Consider the following 14,003-nt stretch of genomic DNA (forward strand, 5'->3'; position numbering starts at 1 on the left):
TGTGTGTGTGTGTGTGTGTGGGTTAGAAGAGAGGGTACCCACACTTTTGGAAAAAGTATATTTCCATACTTGCACAACCGTGCCTACACAGTGGAAAGGCTCTCACTGGGCTCCGCGGCTAGTGGCTGTTTGTTTGTTTGTGTGTCCCTGCCCTGGCCGCCTGCTCTCCGTCAGTGGCCTGAGAGGGATCAGCTCTGCCAGACTCCAGGAGACCAGCCTTCCTTGGACCAGGGGAGGGTGGAGAGAGCAGTGGAAACCTACTGCCTCCCCTCTCCTCTCTGGGTGAAAACATTCCCAGAAGCCCCCTCTCCCCGAAGAGCCAGGAGATCAGCAGGAAGGGGGAGATGCCAAGAGCCATTAAAACCTTTTTAATGAGGTCTTCACAGATTTATAGTGTGTGGGATTATCCATGTAAATGTTTTTCAACTAACGGAAAGATGCACATTTTGTGTATTATATATATACTTTTTATTGGAGATAAATCCTCTTCAATCAATCATTAATTGATTAAATTAAATTAATTAGTATTGTAGATTGTTTATTTTTTTTATGTATGATCCGTCAGTTAAAGCAATCAGACATTTGTGCCCTTTACAATGCACAGCGAGAGGTCTTATTTAGTACTGCCAATATAATTGACATTCTGGTGTTGGGATCATGCCCAGTTATTTTGTTAAAGGAGTCACATTCTGCTTTCTACTTAAACTATAGCACGAATCCACGTCCCGAGTTCAAAATGGAGTCTCCCCCAATCCAGACCCATTTGTGGGATCGAACGCAGCTCCAATAAACGGTTAAATCGGCTTGCCCTCACAGGCACTCGCTAGGCCCGTTCCAGGTACTGCAAGTTCAGTTGGCGTAAACGTCTGACTGCCCTCGCGGCTAAAGAATGTAATGGGCTGGTTGGGGGGCGGGTGAGTGGACTGGGATGTAGAACCTTGGAGTCGCTGCTGCAACTTGAGGCTTAGAGGGACGGGTTGAGTCTAGGTGGAGGACCGGTGTTTGGTGCCGTGGGTGAGTGAGGCTCTCTGTGTCTCTGTGCCCGCTCACCTCTCTCTCCTGCCCCTGGGGCCTGAGCGTTGACATCAGAGCCAGTGTGTGCCATCTTGTGGTCATGTCTAGCACCTGGTGAGGCACTTAACTGTGTGTGTGTGTGTGTGTGTGTGTGTGTGTGTGTGTGTGTGTGTTTGGGAGAGAAATAAGAGATGACATGATATAATAATCCATAATCCTTCTAAAACATACCCCGCTGGATTGAGACTTTGTATACGTTTATTTCAGATGCGGTGCTTCAACGTCCCAAACACACATTAAATGTGGAGGCACGCACACTCACACGCACACACACTGTAGCCCTTAATCTTGGCAGGAGCTTGAGTTGCACGTAAACCAAGGCAGCCCCACTCAGTGAACTCTGCCTCCAGCCATCATCACTGTTATTGGCCCTACCTTTACACACATACTTGTATTGTACACGCACGTGCAAGCACACACACATGACACGTTGAAATCAATACTTTTGAATCATGCTGTTTTCCATTTTGTATTTATTTGATATTTTCCATGCAATTATTTGAACATGGTTGGGATAAACAGAATATTTACACACACACACACACACACACACACACACACACACACACACACACACACACACACACACACACACACACCATGCGAAACGATTACTGCTTAAAGATATGCAGTGGTAAAACCATTCTTTAATTCTCAGTGTAAAGGCATCTGGTTAAAGTTGTCTGATGAAAGTAGAAGCCAGTATGATTTTTCAATAACATTAAGGTGCATTCTGCCAGACTCTTACTGGATTTGATTTCTGGTTTCCTAATAAATTCTCAACCGATTTTTAAGAAGTACATAGAATTTTGTGCGGCCTAGACTTGAAGGCATCTATTGGGTCAGGTTATCTCGGGTGTCATTGTTTCTTTCACTGGCCTCCTTCTCTCTCTTTGATATCTGTCTGGAACCAGTTTTGCCCCATACTTCTGTTCCTTTGTGGTCTTTTAATAGCTCTCTTATTCTAGAGTAGAGAGAGTTACCAGACTCCCCCACAACATCTGAACAACCAGCGAATGACTCAGCTGGATTGTTGCATTTCCTTGTGAAACATGAAACATATGAGTGTGTGTGTGTGTGTGTGTGTGCGTGTGTCCATCTGCAGGAATTAAAGTGGGAGTGAGCAGTGAACACAAATGGCTGCCCATCAGTGTGCCCCCACAGTACTGCTGGTTGTCATTTCAAAATGGTTCTGAACCCAAACAATGGGTCTGTGCTGCGTTTCACCCCTTAATCCCCCGGGTTCGGCCCCTGTAAACACACGGCTCTCACCTCGGCACTGAGAGGGAACGGGCAGCATACCAGTTCGAGATGCCGGGGCAGTGTTTGCCACTTGCCACTCGTGTCAAGCGAGCAGGGGTAATTGAGCCACGCAGTGCGTTTGAAGTGTGTTAAGGGATAGGCTATTTTGACAGTGGCAGTGCCGCGCAATTAACCTGTCAGTGTGTCCGACTTGGTCTCTAGGCGACAGCTGAGGGGGTAAATGGGTTTTAATTTGTGTAAATACAGTCTCCACCGCCACCACCTCCCTCTGTGTGTGTGCAATCATCCTCCTTTGATATCTGATACCTGAGCAAGTAGTGGCAGAGGTGAAATATTTTAGTGAGCCGCGGAGATATGGTATGGTTTTCATTTGTATGATTCTGTGACTCATGGAACTAATGTTTTTCTCTTTTCTTCTCTCTCCCTTTCGGAACTGACTGTCTCCCCCCATAGTTCCGGAGATTCCTCTGTGATTCGCCCTTGGAGGTATGTATTACCCTGGTTACTGTGCTTTGCTACAGCAGATTTTGTTGAAATCTGGCACATTTACATGCATTACATATCCCCTTTCAGAAGGTTCCCCCTTAACCATTACAGCAGCTACAGAATGTTTTTCACAGTAATTTATACATTGATATAGTTACATTGTATATAGTTATTTCGTTTTACTGACCTAGCTCTGTCAGTTATTAGAGTGTATGCCTGCGTGTGATTGGGTGGTGGTGAGTAACCGTTAGGGTTATTGAAAATGCAAGTAGAGGTTGAGGAAAGCAGTGTCCAGACTTCAGCCCGGTGTCGGTGAAAATAAGTCCTGCAAAACCAGTTCATTCCTGTAGCCTTGACAGTGCAATGAGCATCACCTTAGTTGAGACTGACCAGGGGCTCTGCTTTATGCAGAGCTAGAATTAGAATCTGCCTCATACTGTCAGGACTGTAGTAGGGACTTATTAGAGACGCAGCGAGGCATCTCTGGAGTCAAGCTGAGGCTGAGCAGGACACTCTCGTGGTCCGCTCGGTCAAACCATGGACCATTACTCCAGCAGCTACACCCAGCGTGAGGGCTGCAAGCTGCCACCTCCACACAGCCCAGGTGTGTGGAGTGTACACACACACACACACACACACACACACACACACACACACACACACACACACACACACACACACACACACACACACACACACACACACACACACACACACACACACACACACACACACCCCTCCCCTCCCCTCTGTGTCACCCCCTCCCAGTGGGCCCCGTCGGCCTCCACTAATGAACGTCGTTAGTGTTTATAGGAAACAAGCTCTTATCACCTCGTCAAGGCTGGCCCCCCCGACACACTGAAATTACACTTTGTGCTGCACCCGGACCGCTTATGCTTGCGGGACACATGTGGCAGTGCACGCTGACACCCAGACCTTCCTCCACCCTGCCTGCCAGCCAGCCAGCCTCAGTGCCTCTTGCGACCTCCCTGTCCCCCCAGTCCTTTGATGTCTGCGTCCACCTGTCTCCAGCATGTTGTCCGTGTCTCCGTGCGTTCTGCGTCTGCCGCTCTATTTATCCGGCAATTTGGTATCTGCTCAACGGCGCCGAACGGAACAGGAATTCAACCACGGCTCTCCACACCAGCGGCCCCCGTGTGCACGCCTCCACCTGTCTCCAATCACAGCGCTATTAAAATACTAGCACATACTAGCACACACGCAAACACGAACACACACAAAGACACAACAAATAGACACACAGACGAACACACAAACACACACACAGACAGACACACAGACACATACACACACACAAAGACACACACACAGACACAGACAGACAGACAGACACACACACACAGACACACACACACACACAGAGACAGACACACACAGACACACACACTCCATGTAGCTTTATCTCCTCAAGTGAGCGTATGTATTTGCCGATAGGCGGATAGAGAAGCCGGGTAAAACGGATCAAGATGGCAGCGTTTTGTAGCGCGCCTCCTCCTCCACGCACGTCCAACTGGGGCTCATTACCGCCCAGGTCAAACGGCTTGTTTGTTTGCAGCCATGTTTCATTTAGCAGGAATTAAAGGGGCGTCGTGCTGACACGCCGTAATTAGCCTCAGCTGCCACCGCTTCTTCTGTCCGTGTGCACATTCTTGTACACACACCAGACCTCCCCTCTTATCCAAAGTGTTTTGTTCCTTGGTGTTGATTACGCCTGGCTTAATGAACCTTCTCATTGTAAAACCACTCCTTTTTATAACTAAGATTTGACTTGGATGGGTATGTTCTTATTGTGAGAATGAATGCCTGTAGTGGCTCAGCCTCCAACATCCAGAAAGTTCAAGGTCAACCTGGTCCACGCATCTGTTGTGCTCATTTTGAACCAGTTTTGTGTTTTGATTTTACTGTCTGTGATCCACGTCTCAAAAATAAAGCAAACATGTGCGTTCATGAGCTGGAAAGGCACGCACGTATGATCTGATGCGTTTTATTAATTGCTACAGGAAGCAGAGTGCAGTGTCACCAATAAAACACAGACTAAAGAAAGGAACAGGGGTGGGTGGGGGGGGGGGTGGTGGAGTAATCTGTGATGCGTCTCAGGATCTCCTTGTGAGCCCGCCAAACGTCTCCTCAGACTTAGTCTTGAATCAATTTGCTGTGCAAACACTCGACTCGCGCCATTGAGCACGGCGCAGTCTGCGCACTGCGCTGCCTTATCAATGTGGCTGTCTGGTCTGGCGTGGTTTCACCGTAGACAGTAAGTACACGAGGAACTTAGTGTAAGTGCAGTGTCTTAACAGCACTTTAGCAGAGCTTGCTAACTACTATGGCGCCCGCTGCCATTTTAATTTGTGTGTGTGTCTGTGTGAGAAAGTGATGGAAGGGCCGACTGCAGTGTTGCCTATGTGCGCTGCGTCGAGCGTGCTTTGTCTTGTGGCCGGCCTCTGGAAGACTGATGGAGGCCGTAATCACTCGTCCTCCTTTCCTATTCAGATGAAATGAGCTGTTACTGAACGCTTCAACCTGCATGGCCGAAGGCCTCCGTCTGTCTGGGGTGTGTCTGTTTGTGTGTGTGTGTGTGTTTGTGTGTGCGTGTGTGTATGTGAGTCATTGTAAATGTGTTGCTTGTGTGTGTTTGGGTGCGTGTGTGTCATTGTAAATTTGCAGTTTGTCTGTTTGTGTGTGTGCGTTTGTGTTTGTGTGCGACTGAGTCATTGTTCATTTGTAGCTTGTGTTTGTTTGAGTGCGGGAGATAGATTTGATTAATCATTTAAGTGGTGTCACCATCTGGTCTCGGTTAGTTTTCCCAGTTGCATCACGCTGAAGAATGAAAAAAGTTAAAACTGCGTTTAAAAAGGATCTCACTAAATGCTGAACATTTAAACATCATCTCCTGAGTAGTTAGCTAAAGCCATGTTCCAAGATGCTGAACCAGAAGAATATAAACACATTCATTATAAACGTATAATGGACACACTGTAAGGTACATTAATAGAAAAATAAGTTGAAACAACATTATTCAGATGACAAAATAATATTTAGGTATTGGTAATTATTTTGTAGGGCGGATTTTACAGCACCATTATCAGTCGGCGTTATGGCCCTTCAGATACACAAATGTTGATCTGGAAGTTCTCTGTCAAATATCCTTCAACGTAATGATCCTTAATCATAAGTTTACCAATAGTTAATCACTCGGGAACATAAACATATGTGTGTATATAGGGACATGAGAGTTCACATATCAAACATTGGCCACTCCTGTGTTGAGGAATTAAAGACTTGGACCGCTTACTCCTCTGGAAAAAAGAAAATGATGCAAAAACAAAGTGAGGCATTGAGTCTGTTTATCCAGCTTACGTGTGTACCTCTCCCAGACGCCAGGCAGTAACAAGTAAACACTTGTTCTGCCTTCTCAGACGACAGGCTCGCTGCTTCATATTTCCGATGTGGGAAAATATGAACGCCAGAAAAAGAGGCGTACCATTTACAGTATACGGAAAAAAAGGAGTTAAGGTGTAATTTACTGATAACTTATCTGATATCGTCCCAAACTAATTGCCCCTAATTGTCACTCTGAGCGGGGTTCAAGAAAAACAAAAAAATAAGATGTTTGGCAATTATGTAGAAAGCTGGCGCCTCTTTAGGCAACACTCAGGACTATGTCGAGAGTGGTCTTGCGGACGGCCTTGGTGGGGGGGGGGGGCGACAGGCCGATCTCAGGGGCCATCTGAGAGTGATTTGGGCCGGCCGTGGAGGCACAGAGGTGGTTATGGGTATTTAGTGCAGATCATGTTTTGAGATTGCCCTCGCACTGCCAAGGACACGGCCATCGCCGGTGCTGCCAGGTGACGGGCGGGTCACGATGGGGCAGGGCGAGAGCTGCTGAAGACCCTTGAAAGGCTTCACCCCCTAATGCACTTGGATTTATATTCAAAGAAAGGAATATATCGTTGTGGGTGGTGGGTTGGGTGTTAGCGGGGGGGGGGGTTGAAGTGGTTGTGGTTTCAGGACATTTTTCCTCTGTGACACATGCCACCTCTAACACACATGCAGGCCTGAACTATCGCTCCCCACGCTGACAACTTCTAGCTGACACAGGGCTGGGGGGGAAGGGTGGGGGGGCCGGGGGTCCCACAAAGCCTTCAGTGTTTCTTGGGGGAATCGCTGCCAAGAAAGTAACGGGGCTGCCTCCTTGCACTGATGAACACCCTCTACACTCCCCCCCCCCCACCCCCCACCCCTCCAACCCCAGACACATCAGGCAGGCCCCAGAAAAGTCTGAGGCGCGCTCCAGCTCCAGATGTGGCGCCTTCCAAAACCCTCTCCAACCCGGGCCCCCCTTAACGACATCAGCACTAGCACCAGCCTCCCTCCCTCCCCCCCCCCCCCCCCCCCCCTCCCTCCAGTCATTCCTCCGTCCGGGGGCCCCCACGTTGCCCTGCTCCTGGCCCGCCTGCCTGTCAGTCAAACAGTCAGTCAGTCACAGCCCCGGCTACCAAGCCCGCGCCACACGTCCTGTGATGTTTCATGTCTGAGGGGGGAGGGAAGGTGAGGGGAGGGAGGGAGGGAGAGAGGGGAGGGACGCCGTTTACCACCCCGAGCACCGCTGGCTCTGTCTTGGAGACCCAGAGCTGTGTGTGCATTGTGTCAGACGGGTAACAGGAGCGGGAGGGCCCTCCCAGCACCCCAAGCTGCAGGGATTCTAGGTTGGTTTTCACTACCAGCACCAACCCTGCCCTCTCCCCCTCGCTCTGCCCTGCCCTGCCCTCTCCCCCACCCTCTCCCCCTTACTCTGCCCCGCCCTCACCCCCGCCCTCACCCCCGCCCTCACCCCTTCGCTTTCCCCCTCGCTCTGCCTCTCGCTCTGCCCCTCGCTCTGCCCCTCGCTCTGCCCCTCGCTCTCCCCCACCCTCTCCCCCACCCTCTCCCCCTCACTCCCCCCCACCCTCACCCCCACCCTCTCCCCCTCGCTCTTCCCGCCTCTCAGGGGCTCGGCTGGAATGTGGCACGGCGAAGCCCCATGGTTGGAGATCACCCGCCACTCAGAGAGTGTGTGTGTGTGTGTGTGTGTGTGTGTGTGTGTTGCAGCGCTCTCTGGTTCAGTTTTAATTTAGTCAGGGTGTGTGCCCGTCGCAGCAGCCGGATTATCTAGCTAGCTCTCCTGGTGTTGTGATAACTAGCCTCGTCTGCAGCCCCTAAGCAGGCCCAGATGGGTGCTGTTGAAGGAGAGGGATCCCGTTACTCGTACGGGACAGCCTTGCTCTCTCTCTAACACACACACACACACCAAATAAAACGAATATCATCGCTTGTTTGGCTTCCCCCCCCCCCCCCTCCCTCCCATCCCTCCTGCGTTTACTCTCCAGGCTCGGGGGCTGTGCTACTAAGTAAGTGGCTTGATTGAAAAGCCCAGCATGCAGATTCACAGCCATTGTGTGGTCAACCATTACCCATTATTAACACACACACACACACACACACACACACACACACACACACACACACACACACACACACACACACACACACACAGCCCTAGATGACGCTGTTTGGCTGTGGTCCTGTAGCACCTGGTGGAATGGATTGTGTTCATGCAGGGTCTTTTATTAAAAAGCCTCTCCCGGTGTGTTTTCTGTGGCTGGTAAGGCCCAGTCCAAACGCCCCCAACGCCACCACCCCCCTGCACTCGCTCCACATTTGGGAGCCATTAGCGGGCTGAGCATGAGGCTACTGTACACCCCCTTCCACAGAGGCTTGCCAGAGAGCAGCCCAGGTTATAAAACACCCCTGTGTACATACATGTGTGTGTGCATGTGCGTGTGTGAAAATGGAGCCGCAAGGGAAAGTAAAGGCCAATTAAATCCAGCTATATATACTCTGCAGTGATTCCTATACATTCTTTACATGCAAACCATACTATTCACTCGAGTACTGCAGTTGTTTTTACCCATATTGTGTTACTTGTTACCTACTCTCCCTGCCTGTTTGTGTGTGTGTGTCTGAACATCCTTAATGTACCGCTATATATTGTTGTTTCTCTTTCTTCCGACAATTGTACTTGTTGTAAGTCGATTTGGATTAAAGCGTCTGCTAAATGTAAATGTCTGTGTGTCCGTCCCTCCAGGCGGAGTCGCCCCCCGATGGACCAGAGATGGGCTACGGCTCCTTCCACCAGCAGTACTGGCTGGGCGACCGCATGGTGGCGGTGGGCGTGGTGGACATCCTGCCCACCTGCGTCTCCTCCGTCTACCTGTACTACCACCCCGAGTTTGCCTCCCTCTCCCTGGGCTCCTACTCTGCACTCAGGTCAGTGGGCCCCAGCTTTCTCAGTCTGAGTCCATCCTCTCCTTCAACGCTCTCTTCTCGTTCTCTATGCTCCCATCTGCCCTCTTCTTCACCCCCCCCCCCCCCCCCCCCCCCCCCCCAAGGCTCTCCCTCCCTCCCTCCCTCCCCCCTTCGCCCCCCCCCCCCCTGCCTGCCTCCCATTTTCATTCCTTCCACGTCCTCGTCCACCAAAGGCCCTTTCCCCGCTCAGAAATGTACACCCCATTGGTTGAGGGTATGCGTCTCTCTCGGCGCCCATGATTGGTGGAGGCAGCGCTCTGTTTGTGGTTGAGGCTGATGACACCACTGGCTGCCAGGGGTGAAATTAGAGACTACAGCCACACACACATATACATACACATACACACACACGCGCACATGAATACCGATACAGACAAACACACTCACAAACATATGTGTACCCGCACACACACACGTCGACGCAGACACACACACACACACATTCGTACACACATCGACGCAGACACACACACACACACACACACACACACCTGCACACGCACGCATCATGCACACACATTCATGCACCTGCATATCGATGCAGACACACACACACATCTGACACACACACACACACATCTGGTGGCGTTTCCTGTAAAGTGTAACCGAAGAATGTGAGAAAAGCTTTTTAAAATAGTTCTGCCCAGATGTGGGAGAGCTGGTGATCTGGGATTCGTGGTGCGTGTCTGTGTATTTGTGTGAGCGATAGTGTACGTATACGTGGAGGTGAAGAACCAAAGCGAGGTCACCCCGGCCCTGGCCTGTTCGGTCCAGAGCCAGGCTAGTGCAGAGAGAACCCCCCGGTCGTCACCGACACCTATGTTACCCCCAGCCTGATGTTATTCCAAGGTCCTGACTCCAGGGCTAGGGAATGTGGACCGGGCCCTAGGATTAGCAAAGTCCACTCTAGACACACCTACGGGGTGACGGTCCTGGACTTATGCTGGCTCAGCAAACTGGAAAGTTTGAACGCTTAGTGATCTGTTATGAATGTGTGAGTTTGTTTATGTAGTCTGATGGCAGGCAAGCTCTGATGTTTGAACCGGCGTTTACCTTTCTTTCGCTTCAAGTTTGTTTCGACCAATCACTTGGGGGAGGGGGGTGGGTGTCAACTTGAATGGCGGAATCACAGCAAACATGAACGTCTAACGATTGGAAGGGACTAGATTTACTTCCAGAAATGTTATGTCTGCCGGTTATTCTGTCACGGATTCCATCTTTAAAAAAAAGAAAACAAAATCACTAAAAGCCAAAAGCTTGGACGTGAGAGCAGACTACACTCTCGCTTTAGCAGAGTTGATCGGACCTGTTTGCGTTAACGACGCTGCTTAGCGGTGTTCATCGATTGCGAGACTATTCTAACTTATCAACGTAGTGATAATCGATTGGAAAAAAAAAACAATCAAAAACTGTTTAGAATTGTTCATTTGAGAGAAATGCTGATAATAATCTTAGCCAACCACAATATTGTTATTTTTTTGCGTTATTTTATTTTAGATTAATACATCTACTAGCTCTTCAAAGAGTCACTTGCAATGTGTGTGTGTGTGTGTGCGTGTGTGTGTTTGCCGGCGTAAACAGGTCTTGTTAAAGTGTAATTCCTCCCAGAACCAGCAGAGGGGGGTGTTGAGAGTCTTCTCCAGCCAGGCTATGGCGACTCTAGAGGCAGTGAGCGAACACACACATGTCTGGTGCACAGTGCTGTTTATTGCAGGCAGCTGCTGTCCCCCGCTTCATCACTTCTCTCTAAGCATGTGCATATGCACATGTGTTTTTCATCCAGCCAAAGTGTCATATCTGATTAGTGTTTGATCAGGTTTTGCCTGCAAGCCTCCCAGATTATTTGTTTATAATTGTTCACTAAAGGCTCTGTCCGTGTGTAACACTAATGGGCCTCATGAGCTGGCAAGGTTTTAATTTGTGAATATTAACTATGCAACATGCATGTTTATCATTGCCTCAAAAATGTATTTATTTGATATTACTTAAGAGAGTAGAGAAGTTCTTTCCTCATATGTTGTAGTTTTTAAAATATTCCTTCATTGTGTGTGTGTGTGTGTGTGTGTGTGTGTGTGTGTGTGTGTGTGTGTGTGTGTGTGTGTGTGTGTGTGTGTGTGTGTGTGTGTGTGTGTGTGTGTGTGTGTCGCAGCACCCAGACTGAGGGCCTGATAATTGGCTTGTGTAGGAGTGTCAGATGGCTGAAGAGGGGATAATGGTGGACTCAAGCTGCGGCCATCGTGCCCAGCGCTAGTGCGTGTGTGTGTGTGTGTGTGTGTGTGAAATGCAAGGATGTTTTTTTTTTTTTGTGAATGGGCTCCCGCACCTCTTCTGGGCCCCACTCCCCTCCCTCACCCCCCAGTCCATTGAGGGCCTGGTTGGCCCTTTGTGAAGAGGGGATGGGAACCCAGGAACCTGGCAGCGCGAGGCTGACCTTCTAGCACCTCGCTTCTGCCCCCCCCCCCCCCTCCCTCCACTACCCCTCTCGTTTTTCTCTCCCTTCACTTGCATTTATTTTATTCCAATTTCTCCAAACACCCTCCTCCTTCTCCTCCTCCTCCTCCTCCTCCTCCTCCTCCTCCTCCTCCCCCTTCTCATCCTTTTCCTTCTTCTCCTCCCTCTCCTCCTCCTTTTCCTCCTTCTCATCCTCCTCCTTCTCATGCTACTCCACCTCCCCCTTCTCCTCTTCCTCCACCTCCCCCTCCTCCTCCTCTCAGCCTCCTCCGCTCCTCAGCGAGATCCGCTTTGTCTCATGTCTTATTTGTCACTGCCCTTACTTTATTCACTCACACCTACCCCCAATTTTCTCTCTCTTTCTAGCCCTCTCTCTCCCTCTCGCTCTCTTTCCCTCTATACCTTTTACCCAGAAGCCCCTCCCCCTCATAAAAGACTGAGCAGGAGGGGGTGTTGAGGTGAAATCAGCAAAACAGTGAATGTAGTTGTGGATGGGTGAAGGAAATGGCCTGGAGGAACAAAAAAGGTGGGGTTTGGGGTGGAGAATGGTCAGCGAGGGGCTTAAAATAGGAGGATGCAATTAAGGCAGTGGCTGGGTTTGAATAAAAGACGCGGTGACATTAACTGTATTTGAGAACGCTTTATAAATCTCCCCCCCCAAGTTCTAAATCTTCATTTTACACACTTCCCCAGGCCTTTCTCCTCCCTCGTCTGTCCACCGCTCAGAGCCCGGTGTCTATAGAGGGGGAGGTTGTTTTTGTCTTTGGGAAGCGGGGGTGCTAATCGAGATGAGGATTGTAAAGGCTGGCCTGTGGTTTAATTTTGGGGCTGAATTAACCGGAGATGTTAATCAACACCTTGGCTGCTGCCTGCGTTGAGTAAGACGCAGTGTATTTATTCAAAAGGAAACGGTACACTCGGTTTACCGTTGTATGGTCACAGCTTATAGACCGGGATGGAACATTCAATTAGGTTAGAATAAAACTGTATCACAACAACTGTGATCGAGTTACACGTACAGTTATTAAAATGCACAAACGGGTATACAAAATGCTGATCGTGTGTGTGTGTGTGTGTGTGTGTGTGTGTGTGTGTGTGTGTGTGTGTGTGTGTGTGTGTGTGTGTGTGTGTGTGTGTGTGTGTGTGTGTGTGTGTGTGTGTGTGTGTGTGTGTGTGTGTGTGTGTGTGTGTTCACAGGGAGATCGCCTTCACCCGGCAGCTGCAGAAACAGTCCCCCAAGCTGGCCTACTACTACCTGGGTTTCTACATCCACTCCTGCCCCAAGATGCGCTACAAGGTGAGGACTCACAGGCTCTCCTTAGCACTGATCTCCTAACAGCATTCACTAGCTTATGACTGGAAACATGCTGCTATGCTACAGTAGCTCTAGAGAGGTTGCTAACTACAGTCAGGCAACTAAAGGGTTACAGGTTTGATTCCTGATCTCCTGCTGGCCAAGATGTCAGGGTGTCCTAAAGTGAGCCCATTGAGTTCTCACTTAAGATTCTGTGCCGGGACTTGGCTGGCGTGGCTGTCAGTGTTTTATGGGGTGAGGGAGAGTTTACCTTTTAGTGTTAACCTGACAATACTTTCATACATGTACACCTTCTCGGTATCAACACTCTGGCTGGCTGCACTTCCCTCGTGCGGCAAACACACAACTTGTGCCGTAGGCGCTGTTTTTGTGTTACATTTTTAAGTCTTAGCCCCGACTGTCGATGTCATTCACTGGGACATACCGTAATCGTGAACTTCTTCCCTCACGTTTGTTTATAACATCCAATGGGGCAATGCACGTCCTGCCACGCTCTCTACACTGAATGATACATGGATTCGACTTTCATGTGCGAGTCCACATTGTGTGAGGGCTTGAATGTTTCCGCAAGATGTGTTTGTTATTTTAATCTCTCGGGCAGAGCCCCTCTTTCCAGAGAGTCTCTCTCTGTATACAGAACACCACGGATGGCCAGGCCATCTGTGTGTTTCCTGCACAGAGTATTCCAGCAGTGTGTGGACACAGGGTCAAAAACACACAACGGGACAGACGTACAGGCAGGCGGACAACAGACGAACAGGCAGGCTGTCGACTAGACGGGCGGAAAGGAATGTACTGAACTCTTTTATCTGCCTAATGTTGATGTGAGGCCGGATTACCAGACACCTATGGAAAGTGTGGTCTTGCACGCACACACACACAAATCCGCAAAACTTTAGACAGTTTCTGAGTTTGTAACTTCTTCCTTCATCTCGCTCTTAATCTCACATCTTCTCTTCTCTGGTCCGTGCTCAGAGCTTCAGGCCTTAGTGGGCTACCGGTACTTGTGTTATCAAAATGGGCAGATGTGCAAAGCAAAGCAAGGCTG

At 49.6% G+C, this 14,003-nt stretch overlaps 1 protein-coding gene across 1 annotated transcript in view; it reads left to right on the plus strand.

The window, feature by feature from the left end:
* The window catches only part of LOC132473629 (arginyl-tRNA--protein transferase 1), a 56,597-nt gene that overhangs the window by 18,804 nt on the left and 23,790 nt on the right, over positions 1-14,003 (plus strand). Inside the window, 3 exon segments of the mRNA XM_060073835.1 lie at positions 2,791-2,823; positions 8,969-9,150; positions 12,838-12,937. Of these exon segments, the coding sequence (XP_059929818.1) occupies positions 2,791-2,823; positions 8,969-9,150; positions 12,838-12,937 (315 nt within the window).

The sequence above is a fragment of the Gadus macrocephalus genome, chromosome 15 (assembly GCF_031168955.1).
Source record: "Gadus macrocephalus chromosome 15, ASM3116895v1".
Lineage (NCBI taxonomy): Eukaryota > Metazoa > Chordata > Actinopteri > Gadiformes > Gadidae > Gadus > Gadus macrocephalus.